Source organism: Penicillium citrinum (genome assembly GCF_028827155.1).
Source record: "Penicillium citrinum strain IBT 23319 chromosome Unknown utg000002l:1.0-3833315.0:1.0-3834789.0, whole genome shotgun sequence".
Lineage (NCBI taxonomy): Eukaryota > Fungi > Ascomycota > Eurotiomycetes > Eurotiales > Aspergillaceae > Penicillium > Penicillium citrinum.
In genome coordinates, this window is record NW_026622687.1 from 1661933 (window position 1) to 1682213 (window position 20281).

The following is a 20281-nucleotide window of genomic DNA, read 5'->3' on the forward strand; positions in this document are numbered from 1 at the left end:
CTTCTTGAAGAAGCCAAGAGAGTTTCCCCCAACTTACCTTTTATTCGGTACATTGAATGTGACCTTCGCCAAGGTAACACTCCAGGGCGCTTTATTCCAGACTCACGGGTGTTATTGAGAACTAGTCAACATAAATAGACCTTCGCTATCGGATTTGTGGACTTGAGATTATTGTTTCACTCTTCAGGGCTAGTCACGCTCACCGATTGTTCTTCAGAACAGATATTGACGACATGGCAAGCCCCAACCCTGTCAATTCGGAAATTTATCAAGGGGAAGAGGCAAAGCCTGCCCCTTATCAGCTTGACACCACACATGAAAACCACAGTCTCCTCCACGAGATACGCCGATACCCGAAAATAGTCGCTTACGCCTTCGGTCTTGCCCTGAACTTCCTTCTCACAGGATACGACACAGTTATTCTCGGCACAATCACCGCGGTACCATACTTTAAGCATGAATTCGGCGAACTGTTCAACGACGAATACATAATACCAGCAGCATGGCTATCTGTGTGGAGCGCAATGGCCCCAATAGGGTCCATGTTGGGTGCTGGAGCGGCTGGCTGGCTTCAAGATCGACTTGGTCGTCGTCTATCACTAGCATTGAGCTCCGCGATATGTGCCATTGGGATTGCCATTGCATTCTGCTCAAACCTCCCCAACGGCATGGACTCTAGAAGAGGAGCCTTTCTGGTCGGTCGACTTGTACAGGGATGGGGTGTCGGAGGTGCTATGGCCGGTGCTCAAACTTATCTCTCCGAATCAGTTCCCACCAGCCTCAGAGGATCTGCAATGGCACTCTCACCTACCTTCATGTTACTTGGAGAGCTTATAGGTGCAGCAGTTATCTTTGCCTGTGAGAAGAAAGATTCGTCAGCTGCGTACCTGATTCCTTTCGGTACTCAATGGATTTTCACACTTCTTCCGTTTGTATTGGCGATCATGCTTCCAGAAAGTCCATCCTACCTTATCAGAAAAGGTGAGCATGACAAAGCACAGAAATCGATGAGATCTTTACATACCGCGAAAATCGATGTGACGCCATTATTCAGTCAGATGAGACTATCTATAGTCCACGAACAGCAGACTTCCCAAGAGCTGTCCTACGTCGATTGCTTCAAGGGACTAAATCGACGCCGAACCATGATCGTGGCTTTTGCCTTTATGGTTCCGAGCTTCTTTGGGGTCCCTCTGCTTGCCAGTGCAAGCTATTTTATGCAAGTAGTTGGGATGGCCTCTAGTCTCAGTATCATCGTCTTGATATTGGGCATTGTGCTGGGTTTATTGGCCAATGCGGTTGGCATATGGCTTATGAGTATAGCCGGAAGACGCCGACTCATGCTGAATACATTAGCAATTACAACGGTACTCTGGCTCAGCATGGGGATATCTGGAATCTGGTCAGGAAATGTCGTTGTGTGGTGAGATTCCCCCCCGTCCATACATGTCCTGGTCAACCACAAAGAGTCTAACGAATCCTTTAGGTATACTGCCGCCTGTATGATGGCTGTGGTTGTCGTTTGTGGGATGGGTGCTTGGCCAGCATCGTACTCAGTGGCCGGTGAAGCCTCATCTCTGCGACTCCGTGCCAAGACCCAAGGCATTGGCGTTCTTTGCTATATGTTGTCTAATGTGGTTTTCAATCTTGTCTTGCCGTACATTTATAACACAGACGCTGGAGACCTGAAAGGTAAAACGGGATTTGTGTACGCCGGTCTGTGTTTGATGACGTTCGTGGTAACGTGGTGGATCGTGCCTGAGATGAAGGGTCGCACGGCTTTGGACATCGATGCGATGTTTGAGGCTAGAATAAGCTGCAGGGAGTTTAGAAATTGGACTAGTGAAGATTCATATCACAAAGAGAGTGCCACCTGAAGAGCAGAACTCTACCAAGCAGCGTGCTCTATGAGGGTATTTAAAATAGCTCGAATTTCAAAGATTTCCCAGGCATTGACCAGTTAATGAGAAAAGACATTGTTCAATTTTTTATAGTTAGAGCTGTATCCAATTGCCAGTATCGTTTGTATTTCTTTTTCACATGGAAAAAGGCAAAAAGTGATCAGATCTCTGCTCGTACAAATATTCATTTGGCATGCTCAACCATGATGTCTTGAGTCTCCAATTTTTCGTCTTGGGCGGAAGTGGCGTTGTTATCTCCAAAGAGCAGATCCATCTGTTCCAAGGTTTTGCCCTTAGTCTCTGGATAGAAGAAGAAGTAGCAAAGTCCAGCGATGACGTTGAAGACGAAGAATACGTAGAAATAGCGAAACCCAATATTTGTGAGTGCAGAGGGAGTGAATTGTGCAAAAATCAGGTTGAAAGTCCAGTTGGTAAAGGTTGTCACTGAATTTCCTTGGTTTCGGATGTCCACAGGGAAAATCTCAGCAGGATAAACCCAAGAGATAATACCGATAAACGTATAAAAGAAGCTGAACACAAAGTTCATCGCGACCATTGCACGTAGCTGGTTGTTATTACTGTCATCATAATGTTGCGACATAGCAGCGTTGGCGACTAATGCGCCTGCCATACCGATACAGCCAATGATGAGAGGCTTGATACGGCCAATACGCTCCAGTGCCCAAAGACCAAGGGTGCACCAGACAATTGAAAGAGCACCTGATATACCGATGATCATGAGCGAAGTCTGTGTATCAATCCCCAAAGAGGCATAAATGCGGGTTCCATAGTAATTGATCACGTTGATGCCAGAAAGTGGACCGAAGGCTTGTACACCACAGCCAAGAATTAAGCGACGGCGCCAAGATGGCTTGGTAATGATCGAAGTCCAAGTGATTTTTGTGGTTGCACGCTCTGCATCAATCGCATCCCGGATCTCCTGGAACTCCAACTCAATGTATTGCTCTTTCTCTGGTGTTCCGTCGCCATGGAGTCTTTGTAGAGTGGCCAGAGCTTCATCGTGACGATCTTTCTCCATGAGCCATCGCGGGGATTCATTCAAGAACCAGACTCCACCCGCAAGAATCAAACCAGGAATGCATTGGAATGCCAGGGGAAATCGCCCTATAGGGACAAAGAATGTCAGATCTAGAAAGCTTCTCGCCAGAATATTTGGGCAAACTCACATTGGAAGGCGTTATCCACATAAGAACAGCCGTACCCAAGCCACTGAGCCACAAGATAACCCCAGCTCAGCATCCATTGTAATAATCCAGACATCATACCGCGAGTAGAAGCTTCCGCCATTTCCCCCGCATACATCGGAATAACCGACGTGAGCATACCAACGGCGACACCAGCGATGAATCGACCAATGATCAGCATGACCATGTTCACTGCACCGGCTTGCAGGGCACATCCAAAACATGACACACAAGCTCCGGCAAATACAGACAGCTTGCGACCAAGCCTATCACCAGTGAAAACATTGATTATAGTCCCAAGAATAGCCCCTCCTTGGAATGCGGAGACAACACCACCAGTTGTGGTATCATCAGGATTGGAAAAGTATTTAATGAATTCGGACTGGCCAATTGTGGAAGTCACAATACCGCTGTCATAGCCGAAGAGAAAACCTATCAATAAAATGTTAGGAGAACAGATATCAATAATCAATTTTTGGGAGGGGTATTGTAACCATACCTCCAATGGCCAGGAAAACAGCGGAAAGCAAGGTGGTTATCTTGGTCATGATGTCTCGAAGCAGCCCGCTTGTGGTTGACCAAACTGGAAATGAAACTGAGAACGGCCGGCGTGTCCGGTTGCCGAATATTAAATAGGATCACATGCACAGGCGACAAGATTCGAATCTGGCAGAGACAAAGAATCCGGACCCTTGCCCTGTGGAAAGCCGTGGGAAATACCCGACGATACTGGTCATGCCGTATCCCAAATCACCATCGGGATAGTACTAATTTAGTCGTCCCGAGTATAGAGAATCCATTCGGCATAATTAGTACCGACATAGTCCCGCGGTCCGTCCCCATGGGGTTAGGAAAATAAACTACTAACGTAGCCCGTCAGAATCGAGCCAATAGCGAAATGCTTACCCCACAACCGTGGTGCATCATATGAGACACCGGAATTCCCGGGCTGGAAAATTTCAAAGCTTCAGGATGCGAACATGGGCTTGTTCCCCGGATTTTGTTTTCCATATATCAACAACATCAAGACGCTGTATTATACTGACAAGGATGGGGATGAATGGGAATGAGTAACATCGAGGGATTTGAACTGTTTACGAAATTGAATAATTACGTGGGGGTACAGATCGTTATGCCACGTCTTGTTCAACGAATGCTAGAGCGACCTTATTCTAATATAAATTTTGGGCAGCTTCTCCAATAGCAAAATCAGAATTTCGTTCCATGCTAGATTGCATTGCTTGCTTGATACCCGTTGCATGCTCTTATATTACGCCGATCTGGTCTGTCTGTGTTCGCATGTAGCTATTCAATAAAATTTGGTATTTGCTGGAAGACTTTGTCTCTGGTCATCATTCTGGCAGTCTTTTGTTAGCTGTTGCATGATAAGCACACATATGGGCCGTACATACCAGGGTCTTCCCGAAAATCTCGACAAGGGCGGTTTCGTGATCGCAATGTCTTCTCAGAAGGGCCTATATTGTTGAATGTCATCGCAACATCAAAATCAACCCCAAACAAGACTTGCACCGGATACAGCAAGCGTTTTTTTTGCGGAGAAATAGCATAATGGTGGACAAAGGAAGCATGAATCTGTTTTATTTCATCAACTACATATCAAAAGGAACTTCAGAATAATTCTCGCAGTTGAGTTTGTCAGCATTGAGGGATTTCCGAGTAGAATCGCATTGAAATAGTATTAGCGTTGGCGAAATATCTATGAAGGGGATGGAAAACCTATAGATTTACTCGGCCAATGTGGCTGTAGGAAGAAAAAACAAAACCACCATCGCATACCCCCAGTTCATGGAGATTATGATATGCGCTCAATTCATAGCGGAAACGATTTAGATCTCGGCCTTTGGCCGTATAACAAGGGTCACCGTTATCGTGATATTCGCAGGTCACCACGACTCCGGGGCGGAATCATTCAACTCATAAGCTTCATAACACATGGCTTCTCGTATAACCGGACTTCATAAATCGGTGAAAGGTTTGATTAATTGAGCACATATTTGATCTCAATACGGGAGACGTTTAGCTCTGATGAATCAGTGCCTTGAGCAGACATGGTCGCACTATAAGTTGGTTTAATGCACACCTCTTCTTTCCGGCACACTTTGCACACTTTGTGCAAGCCTATTGATCACCGGAGAAGGACTTGGGTAAGACGCCAATCAGTAGTCATTGCGGGAAGAGAGGGGTTTTGATATCATGCAACTGCACCACTGTACTCTGTGTATCTGGCTGGAGTGTATCAATAGCTGCTGGAATAACCGCAGGTGTCTAATCAAACAAAACTTCTTAGTTCTCTATCTCGATATATAAAGCGAAGAAACAAGCATAAGGCAAACCATCTATAAACCTTGACGGTTAAAGTTGTATAGCAATATTGTAAGATCCATGTAAAAGTTCAAGGTCGCCAGAGCTGTGAATTCCCATCGCTTCATCTTCGCGGGTGACATCAACTCTCTTTGAACACGGAATCCTGACCACTGCAGTCGTTCCAAATGGCACAGTCAGCTTCAAAGTTACAATATTCAATTCACTGCGCTGGAAATCGATTGTAATCCACCCATAAGGTGAGTCAAAAGTGCCCTGGACATGGCCAAATTCGGAGACGTAGGGAGGATCAACCTCAAAGGTCCGGTAAGCATTTTCAATAGGTTTCAAGCCGAGTACTGTGGAATAAAACCATTCATAAATAGTGCCAAGCATATCATGGCACTTGCTACGGCACTCATCTTGCCAGAACTCTAGGAGGGTGGTTTCCCCACGACGCAGGAATCGCATATAGGAAGGATGCTCTTCTTGACGTGCCATTTTTAGAACAAGATCGGGTCTTTTGGCGTCGGCTAATGTATTGAAAAGAAAACGGAGACCGATTTCACCGGCCCGGATTCTGCCGTCTGAGGCATCATCCACGAAGGACGCCATGACATCCTTTCTGTACTCTGGAGGACATAGATCGAATTGAAGGGCCATGGCTTGGGCGATAGCCGTGCGATCCCGATGAGGAAAGTCATCGAGGGAAGTGTAGTAGATGTGCGCGTAAGAGGAGTCATCTTTCACAAGCAGATGGCGGTTATAAGCATCATAAATACGGGCAGCCCATTCGTTGTATTTTGTCGCTTCTTCAATCTTTCCAAGCTCGCGCGCCATCATCTCAACACATTGAAGGCACTTATAGTAGATAGCTGTCTCAATATTGGCCTGGTGATTACCGAAAGCAATATCCCGGCCCCAGTCACCAAGACCATGCTCAATGAGCCCGCCTTTGCGCTCTTTTGTGAGTATGTATTCCATATATCGCACTGCAGCAGGGTATACCTTCGGAATCACATGCGTTGAGCCGTAATATCGTAAGAGTATATCCGGTAGAAGGCATAAAGCACATCCCCAAGTGATCGTGTCATGAAGGGGGCCGCACATGTAGCGAATCTCCGGTGCCATGGTTGGAACAAGCCCACTTCGCTCCTGTGCGTCGATTATATCATCCAGAATCTTGGTATATAGTGACTCCATGTCCCGGATATATTGTGTAGCAGGTGCAAGTAAATGTGTCACTTCGAGCCAGCCAAACTTCTCGATTTGGGGACAGTCGGTGTGATAACTGAACAAATTGCTGTTGAAGGTCCAGAAAAGAGCGTTCAACAACTCATTTACATCTCCCTTATCAGTCTTCATTACTCCTAATCTTCGCGCAGCGGATGATATGTGGCGACCGACAGCAGAGTGAATAACAGGAAGGCCATCCCCGGCCTCAAGCGCTACACCTTCGACTTGTATGTACCGGGCACTTGTGAAACTAAAGTCCGGCTCCCAAATCTCTGGGTCGCCAGTACCGGCAAGATAGATCCTGGAGAAAACCCCTGTCTCGAACTCCTTGAAAAGAGGATCTGGCATCAAAACAGTGCCCTCTTCATTCACAGTTTCTGAGTAGCGCACAATGACTTCTGCTCCTGCAGGACCTTCGACGCTAATCTGGACCATGGTAGATGCATTTTGTCCAAGGTCAAAGCAAACAACTCCCTTGCGAGGACTATATGTCTTCACCGGGATGAATGTTTCATGAAGCACAACTGGGGGCTGTGTCTGATAATAGATATGACCGCGAGGACCCGTTAATGGCTTAGCAGGCTTCCAATCCTCACTGGAAAATGTCGCCGTATCCCAGTTTTCCGGGTAAAGTCGTCTGTCGTGGGTTTCAGACGCATATATATTAGCCAATGATGTGGCACTCTTCCTGACGCTCCAGGTCGGATCCGAGATAAGAGTATCGTGTGACCCATCTTCATAAAACAGATGTAGCTCAGCAAAGAAACAAAGCTCGTTCCCATATCGAACGTATGTGTTATCCTCATACATCGGCCAGAAAAATCGGTCTTCGCCCTTGTCTCCCGCGTAAAATCCGTTGCCAACATGGGCACCCATCACGTTCTCGCCAATGCTCAAATGGCTTGTCACATCGTACGAGGTAAATTGAACGCGTTGATGATAGCCAGTCCAGCCGGGATCGAGGCGATGATTGGAAGCTGGCTGCCCGTTAACAGTCATGTTGAAGTGTCCCAGTCCAGAAGCGAACAGGATAGCGCGGGTTGGCTGCTTAGGCAAGTTGAAGGATTTTCTGAGGTAAATCGGTTTGTCGCCTCCATCGCCAATCCACACTGCTTTCCATCTATTTGCCTCATCCTCGAACCAGGTGCGGAAGATAAGACTCGAGTGCGGCATGTAAGTTTGGTTCATCGAGTATGGTGGCAAGAGACGCGCTCGTGGGTAAGCAGTGAAGAAGTGCTGGATCGAGCTCTTGTACACTTGGTTGTTATTATCCCAAACCGTGACTTGCCAATAATAGCTGCATGTTGACCTGAAGCCATCGTTCAGCTTGCAAATAATATTTCTCTGTTCATTGCTCTCGACGCGTCCAGAGTCCCAATCAAGGTCGGATTCTTCGTCTTCGGAAGATCCAAAGAATTTGAGATTTTTTGTGAGAGTAATGCGATAGGCAGCTTGGGTTGTGTCTTTTTTGGTGCTATTGATCGCCCAGTAGAAACGGATTTCGTCGGAGTCAATACCAAGCACCTCGTGGAATCCGTGTATCCCGCAACGGGAAAACACTAGGGCTGATGATTCCATGGACATGATTGCTTTCAGTCCTTGATGTAATAGAGAGAACACAGACAGGAGGATCTTCAAAGCTTCAAGGAATGTTTTCCTCAAATTGGCAAAAGATAATTCGGGTCTCAACGTTCGGAAATCCCGAACTTCGACGGCTCGGCATGAGCTCTCCCGAGTCTCGTTTTAAATTAGGGAGTACTTGGCAGGCATCTAAGATTTTATGACCCAAGATTGATTAGTTTCATTAGCTCGTGTCTCAGATGATTCAACGGCTGATAAATCGGCAATCTCATTCATAGGAATTTGCCGAAGATTTGCCGGGATTTTTGAAGAAGTTCCTGGATTACCCCCGCGTTCTTTCTTCCCCACATTGACAAGGTTCCCCCGGATGTCCCGATTCAGGCACCCTGCTTCATGCGGGGGTAGAGGTTTCAATCACGTCCTATACATTCCAAGAGGAAGTAGAAGCCAGATGCATGGCCTGGAAAATGGGTCTTGCCAGGGCGCCAAGTTATGCACGGCGTAGAAGTCGAATTTGGTCAAGGGTAAGATTCACAGGCCCACTCGATGATCGTTTCTGAGTAAAGAAAAACACCGCAATGTTAAATTCGGATCGGCTTGGAAAACCCGTACTTGGCACGACTTTTCGGACTACCCTGTATTATAAAGTGAAGAGTGAGGATCGATAAATACTTGAAAAATCCGTCCTTGAAACATTGGAACTATCGCTATAACTCTCTCTTTTGAAGTCTACCGACGGTATGCTTTGGAAATATATTATACCCACGACGCTCCTTTGCGCACCAAGTGTCTTGGGTGCTCAAGCTTGGAATAGCCAGAGCACGGAGTATGTTGATTGGAAGAAATATAAGGCAAATGGAGTGAATCTTGGAGGTTGGCTAGTCCAAGAGTCAACCATTGACACCGCCTGGTGGAACACATATTCCGAAGGTGCCTCAGACGAATGGGGTATTTGCAAGAAACTTGGGTCAGGCTGTGGTCCTTTGCTTGAGAAAAGGTATTCGTCCTGGATTACAACATCTGATATCGATAAAATTGCCGGCGCGGGTATCTCCCTTCTTCGTATCCCAACAACATACGCTGCTTGGATCCATTACCCGGGTTCTCACCTCTATTCCGGAAAGCAACTATCCTATTTGAAAAAAATAACATCTCACGCGATCAAAAAGCATGGTATGCACATTATTATTGATGTCCATGGTTTACCTGGTGGTATAAACGGACTCGATATTGGTGAAGCCGTAGGCCATTGGGGGTGGTTCCATAATGAGACCAACTTCGAGTACTCCATGGACGTGGTCGACGCTGTGCTATCTTTCATTCAGAAGTCAGGCCATCCTGAACATTTCACCTTCGAACCGATGAATGAACCCGCTGATAATCCCGACTTCTCCGTATTCGGAACACCAGCTGCTTTGTCCGACTCTGGTGCGGAATGGGTATTAAAATATATCAAGGCCGTTCTCAAGCGAGTCGCATCGATAAACCCGAAGATCCCAGTAATGTTCCAGGGAAGCTTCAAAAACGAACGATACTGGTCCAAAAACTTCTCTGAAACCGATAATCTTGTGTTCGACAAGCACAATTATTATTTCGAAGGCCGCAACACCAGCTCCCAGAATCTCCCATCATATATCTGCACCGACGCCAAAGCGACCCCTGGAGATGGCAAATTCCCCGTCTTTGTGGGCGAATGGTCGATTCAATCTTTATACAACAATAGCTTTGCTTTAAGAGAGCGGAATCTCAATGCCGGCCTAGCTGCTTTCCACAAATTTGCTCGTGGATCGTCATACTGGACATGGAAGTTTGCTGGGAATGCTACTCTCGATGGGCAAGGGACAAAGGAAGATTATTGGAACTTCGAAGAATATGTTGACCAAGGATATGTCCATCCGAATGTTAAGGACGCGGCATTTTGTAAATAGTCTACCCACTGAAGCCTAATGATATAAATTCCAGACAAGTGAACTCAATCAACAGTGACAAGCACTACGAGTGCTTCGTAGTGCCAAAGCTATTAGCTTTGGCAAGGTCAATCGGGCTCAATCGGGCTAAAGTACCAACATTATGTAAGAAGATTGCATATATTCCATTAAATATCTCCTATTATACTATGAGACCCAACATGGGAAAGTCAGATTAACAGGAAAATAACAAAAAATAACAAACAAGCAGCTGAATTTTCAGACATCCGCACAGCAAATAGCAAGAACGCGTATGATATAAATAACCAAATCAGACATAAAAATCAGGAAGAAATGACTCCAAATAACCTGAAGGAACTAGAAATCAAGCACCAGCGCATTTTGAAACAAACTTATAGCTGCCTTATTTATTTCTTGTTTCCACCCAGACCAAGGGCATCTGTCAAACTTCCCAGACCGAGGCCATTGATCAGCTTGTCCAGACCAAGTCCGCCGAGAAGTCCATTCAAAATGCCACCAAGACCAAGACCATCAAGCAGCTTGCCTACCAGACCCAGAACACCACTCAGAAGAAGACCAACAGCGGCAATGATCTGGAAGAGAGGCTCAGAGAGCAGAGCCCAGAGAGGGTTCAACTTCTTCTTGGCATGCGGCATATCAGCAATGCGTTTCTTGCCGTTGTCAATGGTCTTGACAACAGTCTCAGTCAACTCCTTGAGCATATCGGCCAACTGGTACTCCTCTGGGGTAGCATCACGAGAAGAGGCACGGGCCTTGGCGGTAGCAGCAATGCGACCATCAGGATCAAGGGCACGGATGGCCCCATTGCATTCTTGGAGAATGTGGCCACCTTGCTCGATGAGAGGCTTGACAGCTTGAACAAGCTTCTCTTCGTCAAGCTCTTCCTTGGGGGTTCGATCGGCTTTCTCGAGTTGCTGAAAGGGAATCTAAATTAGTCTATTGATTCGACAATCAGAATAATAGAAAGGGGTGTTCACATACCTCGGTGATCTGCGAGCAGACAGGCTTCACTTGGTCAAGGGTTTGACGCAAGATGTTGCACATCTTCTCCGCGAGTTGACGGTCATGCTCGGCCTTAGCCTGAGCTTCCTGTTCTTCAGCTGATGGTCCCTCGTCCACCTCTTCCTCAGGCTCAGGAATGTTTTCAAGCAGGGTGCATTCGCCCAACTTGTTGCCGTCGTTGTCAACAACGAAGCCATTGTCATCAATAGACTTTCCAACAAGAGTAGCCAAGTTTCCACTTGTTAACTTTCCAATGAGGTTGCCATCGGCATCGCGAACTTCACCCTCTTTGGTGACCTTACGACCAGACATAGGGTTGATATCGCGTTGCTTCTCCTCCGGCTCCCAGCGCTCGGCCTTGCCAATGGAATTTCCATTCTTGTCAAGAACATCACCGTCCTCGTCGACCTTGCGGCCTAGAAGGCGTTTTGCATCTCCTTCAATGAGACGTCCGATGACACGACCGCCATCCACGACGACGCCATCCTTCGTGACCTCAGCATTATCAAAGCCGTAGAACGGACCCTCGGCCTTCTGTTGCTCGCTACCGGGGATGAGCTCTGCACGACCAATGACTTGACCATTGTCACCCCAGATCTGTCCCTTTCCATCGACCTTGCGACCCGCAAGACGCTTGTCACCTTCGACGATGCGGCCGAAGACAGCACCAGTCGCCGGGTCAACAACATTGCCGCTTTTGTTCACAACCTTGCCTTCAAGGATAGACAGATCTTCTTCTTCGGGCTCCTCCTCCTCTGGGGGCTCATATGGCTCAGCACGACCCTTGACGTTGCCGTACTTGTCGGTGATCTCGCCATCTTCGTCAACAGCGCGACCACGGAGCTTCTTAGGATCACCTTCGACGAGCTGGCCGACGACAGTGCCATCCTCATCCTCGACAAAACCATCCTTGCGGACGACGAGGCTGTCCATACCGGCAAAAGGTCCTTCGGCCTTGCTCTCAAGTTCATCTTCGGGAATGAGCTCAACGCGACCAACGACCTTCTTTCCGTCGTAGATCTCGCCATCCTCGATTCTCTTACCAGCAAGTTCCTTGGGGTTACCCTCGACGACGCGGGCAATAGGGAAGCCCTCAGAGCCAATGACATATCCTGCCTTGTTACAGTGCATGCCATTCAGAACGGAGACATCGGGAGCAGGTTCTTCCTCAGGCTCAGGCTCTTCATAACGCTCAGCGCGACCGACGACGCTACCATGGCGATCAAGGATTTCACCATCTTCGTCAACACCTCGGCCAAGGAGTTTCTTAGCGTCACCCTCAACGAGCTTGCCGACGCGGTTCTCATTCTCGTCTTCGATCCAGCCGTCTTCGGCAACGATGAGACCCTCAAGACCAGCGAATGGGCCCTCTTCTTCATCGCCCTCTTCGATGGGGAGAGCCTTGATCTTGCCAATGACATTGCCGCGGTTGTCCCAGAATTGACCTTGCTCATCAAGAGTAGCGCCCATGCGTGAAATCTTCTTGGGGTCACCTTCAACAAGCTCACCGACGGGCTTGCCAGTTTCTTGGTCGATAACATAGCCGCGCTTGTTGCATGTCAGGCCTTCCAGGGTGTTGAGATCAGGGATGCGAACATTAGCATCCTCGGCAGCATCCTCGGTTGTGTCCTTTGCTTCGTCGACCGCATCTCCGGCAGCCTCTTCGGCATCGCCAACAGCGCCCTCTGCAGTCTCCTTAGCTTCATCAACATCGGGAACAGCATCTTCAGCTTGCTCGGCGGTATCATCGGCAGTGTCTTTGACGCCGTCTACGTTATCTTCAGCGCCATCCTTGATATCGTCAACAGTATCCTGAGCCTGGCTGACGGTATCGTCGACGTTGCTCTTGGCTTGATCGACATCCAGATCATCCTGGGCATCTTCGTACTCATCCTCGACGTCCTCCTTCACATCATCGAGTTGAGATGTAGAATCGCCAACAGCTTCTTCGATGGCTTTCTTCTGCTCTTCAATGGGAATGAGCTCGACACGACCAATGGCGTCACCGTCATCGTCAACAATCTCACCATCGTCGTTGAGAGTGTACCCAATGAGATCTTCGGGGTCACCTTCGGTGATTTTGCCGACGATCTGGCCTGCGGCATTCTTGATGACGCCGCCATCGGAAACAGGTAAACCCTCAAGTTGGGAGAGATCAGTGACAACGTCCTTTGCAGTATCAAGCTTCGACTCGGCTTCCTGTGGCAGGTTCTTGGCCTGGTTGGCAACGTCCTCGAGAATATCGACGCGACCAATAAGGTCACCTTCTTCATCAATGATCTCGCCGTCATCACCGACAGTTTGACCGACAAGATCTTCGGGATCTCCTTCGACAACCTCTCCCAAGGGATTTCCATCTTGACCATGAATCTTGCCACCGTCAGAGACGACAAGACCCTTTAACGCGGATAGATCGAGAGGGTTTGGAAGGTTCTCGGTAACTTTTGATGCACCCTGTTGCGCGGTATCTTTGGCCTTGCCAGCAAGGCCCTTGGCTTTTCCTGTGATGCCACCGAGTGGAGCCGCAGAACCAGATCCCTGAGAAGCAACATCTTCGGGAGGGGATGCGGGTCGACGTTGCTCTGAAGAGATAGACGACTTCTTTTTAGACTTTGGCGATGGGGTCTCGGGGATGGATTGTTCGTCAATATTGTCGTCAATGGGCTTGGGTGCCTTGGGAGTAAGCTTGCGAGTTGGTGTTTTCTTTGCTTGCTGGGGAACTTCAGAAGTGCTCTGCTTGGAGACGGCACTAGATCCGGAGCCCTTTCGAGTCTTTAGGGGGGTGTTGGTCTTGGACCCAAGCTTGGGGGGGTGCTTTTCCAACGGCGGGGGAGGACATGGTGCTTCAGCTCGGTATTATATGAAAGAGTATCGAGTAAGTTGTGTAGCAATGCGACTTCCTCTTGTGGAGTATAGATCAATGTTGTTGCGATAGTTGATGACTAGATATGATGCTCTTGCCAACAAGGCAATATCGTAAACTTCGTGTAGGGATGTATATTGTACAGTAGTGACGGGTTGAAAGTAACTTTCAGAACTGGCGTAACAGAAAAGCGATATACAGAGGACAAATTGGGAAACAAGACCTTGCTTTTCTTGCGTGAAGTATCAAATAAAATTTAAAGTAAAAGAATTAATATCGTAGTCCAGGGACGATCAGCTCAGTTCTCTATATAAGTTGCTTTCTGCCAGGCACGAAGTTCAGAGAGGCAACTACGTCACTGCCATTGATATCATCGCTACTTTTGCAGTCGATTATGCCCCAATCCTTGTCATATTTCCTGGAGATCGACCCAGAGAGTCTGCATGGTGCACGGTGCAGATATGCAGGATTAGGACCACAGAGCAGCCATCAGTACCGACACTGGCATCATAGAAGCGGGTCCTAGGAGTTAACATGACTGAATCGAGACGCGCCTAGAGATATCGTTATTAGACCGTAACAGGGATATCTGCGAATCACAGCTCGTAGTGGGGCGTTATGGCTTGACTGAAACATGGAGTAATAGGTGAATGTGGAGCACGGGGGTGATCGTGTACAAGATTACAGTTTAAATGGTAGTATAGCATGACGCGGAAGAACCAATCGATAATACTGCTTCTACCATGTAGTCGTAACTTGTATTCAGATTCCAGAGCAGCTGCATTCAGTCCTATAGACTCTATCATGCCCCTTCATCGATTGTCCTACCTATTTCTACTATATCCTGGAAGAATGGCACTTTTTTGCGAGGGTGGCATGATATTACGCATATACTCAACGACGCTGTGGCGTATATCCATATTATGCTGGAAATATGTCCCCAATGAAAAATGACTGGTTCACGACAGGTTGTGAGCCGTGGAAGCGGTCTTTGAATAAAACACAGTCGAGCGAATCAAGTTTGCGGATTGGCTAAATCCAGGGGTCCTTGCTCCAGCCAAATTTGCCTCCTCGCTTTTTACCGCTGTCAATACCCGTCATCTCACCGCGTCCGGTGGCTCATGACCGGTACAATTTAGGCTACTCGCAGCCCTGCGATTGTTTGTACATGAGCAAGTATTGTGTTATTGACCTTCGAAATTGAAGCCATTACATCAGGTGCGACAAGATGGTATGCAGAGGTTTGAAGATGATACTATCCCCCACTGATTCAGACTTTCTATATTATCTCTCCCGAGTACATTGACTTTTTTTTTCTTCAGCCGTAGGCCAAATACTATTAATCTTGAATTTTGAGCATTCCTGTTTGGTGTAGCAGTGATGACGATACCAACAAGCCACCTCGAGAGGATATTGCTACCTTGATAAACCCGTAAGCAAATGGCCAATGTATGCCACCCGTGAAGACCACGAAGACCACGGTAGATTGTACACACAATGGACTAGGCCCCCTTGTCGGCCATGACTTGACTGGGGGAAAAGAGGGTCGAGCGCAGCCAAAAAACGCCGGCGTATCGGCCGGATGAGATCATGCTAGATCGGGAGATTCATCATTTTTAATTTATTTGAGTGGAGCCATCAGCCACACAAGTCATCCTCCACGACAACTGATATCATGGGGCAAATTTTCAAGGCAGAGTGAAGAATTACTTCTAGACAACATCGTACCCTGTATCTCCTTCAGTGAAACATGGAATTTGTTTTAATATTATCGCAATTCATCTAGTATTTGGTGCAACAATAAAATCCACATGACGTTCGATCAACCGTTTTCCCGCCGCGTGGCTATCGGCCCACCAGAAAATCCCCGGCCGCACGCCAAATCAGAGTTTGGCACTAAGGCTAACGGCGTGCAAATCAAGTTTTTTCTGGCTTGTCCTGTTTTTAGTACACTGGGGCTGCCTTTTTAATTTCTATCATGACTGGCCATATTTCTTGATTTTATTCTACAATACTGTAGTGTACCGTGGAAATTTTACATGGCATCTTTTTCCTGGAATGGAGACTCTGCCCCAGTCCAATCCATCAGAATGGACTTGTCTTAGTGTAAAGGTTTGAAAATGGTTCTTTGTATCTTGATTTTGCTCGTGCTAAATTGCGCTTTGCATATGAGGTGTGTACCTATCTTTGCAAAGTTGCTCTCTTAGATTAGTCTTGGGTACTGGTCATTTTGTATCGCGGTCGCATATTCGATCAGGATCGTATATGGCTTTTCGAAAAGTTCGCCGGCGCAGTTGCAAGGTGATTTCAAGAATACCAGAGACTACGACCAACAGTAAATAAGAGAGGTTTTTTGCTATTCAAAACCAACCATTGTAGCATATCAAATGCCTATTTCTTGATACTAGCCATTCATTGGTATTTTCTACAACCCCGACAACGTGTAGTCAGGAACCAATGTTGAATGACAGGCTAATCGCCATTTGAGTTCGCTCTGGCTATTCCCTGGAGAGCAGCCAGTAGCAATAATCCCATTAATCGTTATTTCCAGGTGTATTCCTGCATGTATCATCTAGCACGGTCCTCGGTACCCATGCTTTTCTTAACTTGATCGTCGCGTAGAGGCTTGTATCCCAACACCATGGCTCGGTGGATCACGCTTGGATTGGACGATATGGATTGCCTCGGACCCTATAAGCCTTTTCCCAACGAGATGGCGGATGTACTCCATTGTCCATTCTTGGCATCGTTTGTTATTTGACTAAATACATAGACTCAGATTAGCGAGGCCCTTGAGAACAGATAAGAACAGATACATATGAGACATGACTGAGCTCTTACATCGTTCACTGGAGCCAAGAAGTTCTCACTTATTCCAGGGGGAGAGATCTGTGAAGCAGCAATCTCGATGTTGCCCTGAGGCTCAAAGTCGGTACTCTTGATATCGGTGCTTGGGTCCACAATATTTTCGGTATCGATTTCACCGAGCCGTGTCAGAGAGAAATGCTCCTGCGTATCATTAACAGGAGAATAGTTTCGCTTGAATTCAAGATGGTAGCCCGTCATTGGTGCTCCCACGGCTTGAATCAACGTTCCCTGCTCTGGTTCTGTGGTGGCAGGAACAAAGATCGCAAAGTACGCCCTTTGAAACTCTGCATTGCGGGATGAAATGAGATAGATAGGCCTGGCTGTCATAAAGTGCTAATGTGATGTTGTGAAAGAGAAGAAGAGATGTGTTCGAGCCGCTTTAGTTATACCTGTGACGTCAGATTTGGACGGATGCGGATGCGGGGAAGGACAACCCCGGATTCTTTCCATCAGGTGACTTGTGTAACTCTGAAATCAACGATCATACCATGTTTAAACGCGCCTTACTATATATCGCAGAACTTTGGAGATTTCAGGTTATGTGTGCGCCAATAAGATAGTCATTCCACATCATCTCCCTACTACACTGTCTAGACTTTCGGCCTCTTAGAGCAAAGTAATTTAGTCTCTACTACTGAAAATGCTAGTATTTTGACTATCTATTGTGAATCTCCAATTTGATTATACCTTCTAAACTATCCTGATTTGCATTCGCTCCTCTTTAAGTCCAGCTTGACTCATGATCAACCGTGTTTTGATGTTATAATTCACCCTAGGATCCAGATCTTTCGGTATCAGCATTTCCCAAATTTCCTGTCGAGCCTCAAGTGATGCCCGGAATTTCTGCCATGTCCACATGCCAGTTTCAAAAGGGGCCAGCCATAGTCGGGCCATATCATTCCCTGGAAAATATGGCCAGCTAGAGCTCATGTGATTTTGAGTATACGACATATATTTCAACAGTTTCTCAGTAGTCTCTGCCCATGCTCTGATGTCGACGATATGTGCAATCAAGCCTCCTGGGTCCGCGTTCTCGTATCCTGGTGGAGGCTCTGATGAACCTGAGACAAATGAAAGACAAAATCTTTCAAGGTCCCATGTGTATTTAGACGGGAGTTTCGATTGTGACAAAAATGTATCATTGAATTTATGCGTCCCGGGCATTCCTGCTGTGCCTCTTATGTCACTGTCTTGTTCTTCTAGATAGTCGACAAAAGACCATAGCTTGGAATGATCTTGAAACATCCACCCCAATTTGCCTTCGTGAGCTTTCCATGAATCTCTCAGCTCTTTTTCGATACTCGGTAGTTCCAGGAAGAATATTTTGATTAGGTCAAGTATCCTGTTTGTCGAATGCATGAACGTGCGGTAATCGGGATCAAGCGTGGTTCTTTGGTGTTTTTGAATCACCCTCTGTGTCCGGGAATCATAGTCCGCAAGGTGATTCATGTCTTCATCTGTTAACGGATATATGTCAAGGACTTGAGGTGTACTCTCAGTCAGATCTTGGTCGTCCCATGGCATACGGACATCTGGGACCGATAGGTCTCGAAAGAAGACAACGCTTGTGGTAAGTATTTTATATGCTTCCTTTTCAGCCAGGTATTGTAGAAGGACCGGATAATCCATTCCTTGTAGAAGAAAAACGGAAATTTGGTCCCGGTTGCCATCGCGGTCGAAACATTCGCGTATCTCGGGCTGGGTCGTCAAAATCACTCCCTGGCTATTCCTTGGGTAGACACCACGACGAAATACTCTCCCATCTCTTGATAGGAACGGATTCCATCTGGGATTGAAGGGGCACAGTCTGATAGCGGAGCATTGCAATGCCCTAGCTTTTGGGTCTACGAGTACTTCGATGTTGTTGGATACCAAATCATGGAACGAAAATGATATTCGACCGTCATTGTCCAGACTAGGAACTTCGATTCTACCCTCGTGGGATGGTAGGGATTTTCTTTGAGTCCAGTCCGGAACCCAAGATGGGAGATCGAAGTTTGACTGCTCAGAGCCAAGGAGGTTCAAAAATCTCATATCTCTAAAATAGGTCGCCAGACAAGCTGCGACACCGGTGTAAACGTCCTCGACCGAGAGCGAGTAATCCGGTCTGATTGTATCCTCGATCAGACCAAGAACGCCGAATACTTTATCTCGTGGATCGGAGCATTCATAATTTGACGCGGCGACGAGAACATCTAGAAGTTCGAAATGCCTCTTCATGTTGATGAGACAACTTAATACTGACCGATGTGGAGAATCCGAGATGTCCGTTCCTATAGCTCGTCTCGGCAGAACTGTAGCGTCCTTAGAAAGGAAGATCGTCTGTCTGCCGACTAAAAGCTCCTGCAAGACCCAAACACGTGAAAATATTGGAAGATTGGAGAAGTGTCTCCAGGCATCTTGTGCTTCTGGAGAGTCCATTTCAGCGAAGCCACTTTGCCCAGCTTCTTTCAAAATCCCGAGGACCAGCTCGGTATTATCTGAGTAGTCTCCAATAAATGTGATGACGTTCTCGGCGTTAGAATAAATTTCACGCACAAGGGAACTTTGGTGGCTTCTTTCATGGATATCATCCAAGTCAATGCAGAGTTTATCAACCCACAATACCGGCCTCGAAACAATATTTCTGACAGCTTGAAGAGCAAGTACACAGTTCTCGTGTACATGGATTATATCCCAAAAGTGACCGACGAATATTGGCTTCCATGAAGATGACCCTCCGGCGGTGGTATAGGAGACAGCGTCATAGGGCTGATGTGGCTGTTCACGCAGATGGGCTTTCTCGAACATGACCCGGAGTGGCTCATCTGGGTGACTACATGGCATGAGTCGCACGAGACGAATCTCGTCTTCAAAAAGGATTTCCGGCCTTGTGGCAATCTCACGCAAATCCGACTGTGAATCTATTCGGGAAAGCTTCCGAGGAGGCTGGTTACCTCCAGCAGCCGAGGAGAACTCACCAAGATATCGCGCTTTTGAGGGCCATGTTAAGAGTTTATTTTCCGTTCTTTGGGGTGGAAAACGACTTCTATGATCTACAGCCGGCGCTGATGCCTCTTGAGGGTATAGTCGTGCGGAACAGCTTCTGCAGTGGAGAGTGTGCGAGTTGGTTGGCACGACCTCGGGAGTTTGACAGTCCTCCTTATGCCAGCGTCTCATCATAGTGCTCGCAGTATCGGGATAAACCCAGCATCTCAGAACTCTGAGCTTCATGCGCCGAGAGAGAGTTTTTATTTACCTCGTACTGTGAGAATGAGTAAGCGATCTGCGTTTTGGGCTCCAGGCAGCTGTGGCAACCTTGCCAAAGGTGGGGTTCGGGGTTCTGCCTGATCTGGGAGAAATTAGTGGTAATTT

General features: G+C 47.2%; 7 protein-coding genes across 7 annotated transcripts; 2 read left to right on the top strand and 5 right to left on the bottom strand.

Annotated features, from left to right (window-relative positions):
- Positions 1 to 233: 233 nt before the first annotated feature.
- N7469_002432 (uncharacterized protein) lies at positions 234 to 1877 on the top strand (the record flags this gene model as incomplete). The annotated part of the gene is made up of 2 exons (XM_056641352.1): positions 234 to 1423; positions 1487 to 1877. The coding sequence occupies 2 exons, from the start codon at positions 234 to 236 to the stop codon at positions 1875 to 1877; spliced, it is 1581 nt and encodes a 526-aa protein (XP_056503846.1).
- A 208-nt stretch (positions 1878 to 2085) lies between these two features.
- On the bottom strand, positions 2086 to 3654 carry N7469_002433 (sugar porter family MFS transporter; the record flags this gene model as incomplete). The annotated part of the gene is made up of 3 exons (XM_056641353.1): positions 2086 to 3026; positions 3089 to 3538; positions 3606 to 3654. The coding sequence occupies 3 exons, from the start codon at positions 3652 to 3654 to the stop codon at positions 2086 to 2088; spliced, it is 1440 nt and encodes a 479-aa protein (XP_056503847.1).
- Positions 3655 to 5479: 1825 nt separating this feature from the next.
- Positions 5480 to 8248, bottom strand: N7469_002434 (uncharacterized protein; the record flags this gene model as incomplete). Its single annotated transcript, XM_056641354.1, has 1 exon — positions 5480 to 8248. The coding sequence occupies one exon, from the start codon at positions 8246 to 8248 to the stop codon at positions 5480 to 5482; it is 2769 nt and encodes a 922-aa protein (XP_056503848.1).
- A 737-nt stretch (positions 8249 to 8985) lies between these two features.
- On the top strand, positions 8986 to 10173 carry N7469_002435 (uncharacterized protein; the record flags this gene model as incomplete). Its single annotated transcript, XM_056641355.1, has 1 exon — positions 8986 to 10173. One exon carries the CDS (start codon positions 8986 to 8988, stop codon positions 10171 to 10173), a length of 1188 nt encoding a protein of 395 aa, XP_056503849.1.
- Positions 10174 to 10580: 407 nt separating this feature from the next.
- On the bottom strand, positions 10581 to 14595 carry N7469_002436 (LEA domain protein; the record flags this gene model as incomplete). The annotated part of the gene is made up of 3 exons (XM_056641356.1): positions 10581 to 11108; positions 11176 to 14039; positions 14556 to 14595. The coding sequence occupies 3 exons, from the start codon at positions 14593 to 14595 to the stop codon at positions 10581 to 10583; spliced, it is 3432 nt and encodes a 1143-aa protein (XP_056503850.1).
- A 2066-nt stretch (positions 14596 to 16661) lies between these two features.
- N7469_002437 (uncharacterized protein) lies at positions 16662 to 17254 on the bottom strand (the record flags this gene model as incomplete). The annotated part of the gene is made up of 2 exons (XM_056641357.1): positions 16662 to 16820; positions 16901 to 17254. 2 exons carry the CDS (start codon positions 17252 to 17254, stop codon positions 16662 to 16664), a joined length of 513 nt encoding a protein of 170 aa, XP_056503851.1.
- A 363-nt stretch (positions 17255 to 17617) lies between these two features.
- Positions 17618 to 20089, bottom strand: N7469_002438 (uncharacterized protein; the record flags this gene model as incomplete). The annotated part of the gene is made up of 1 exon (XM_056641358.1): positions 17618 to 20089. One exon carries the CDS (start codon positions 20087 to 20089, stop codon positions 17618 to 17620), a length of 2472 nt encoding a protein of 823 aa, XP_056503852.1.
- Between the last annotated feature and the right edge of the window lie 192 nt (positions 20090 to 20281).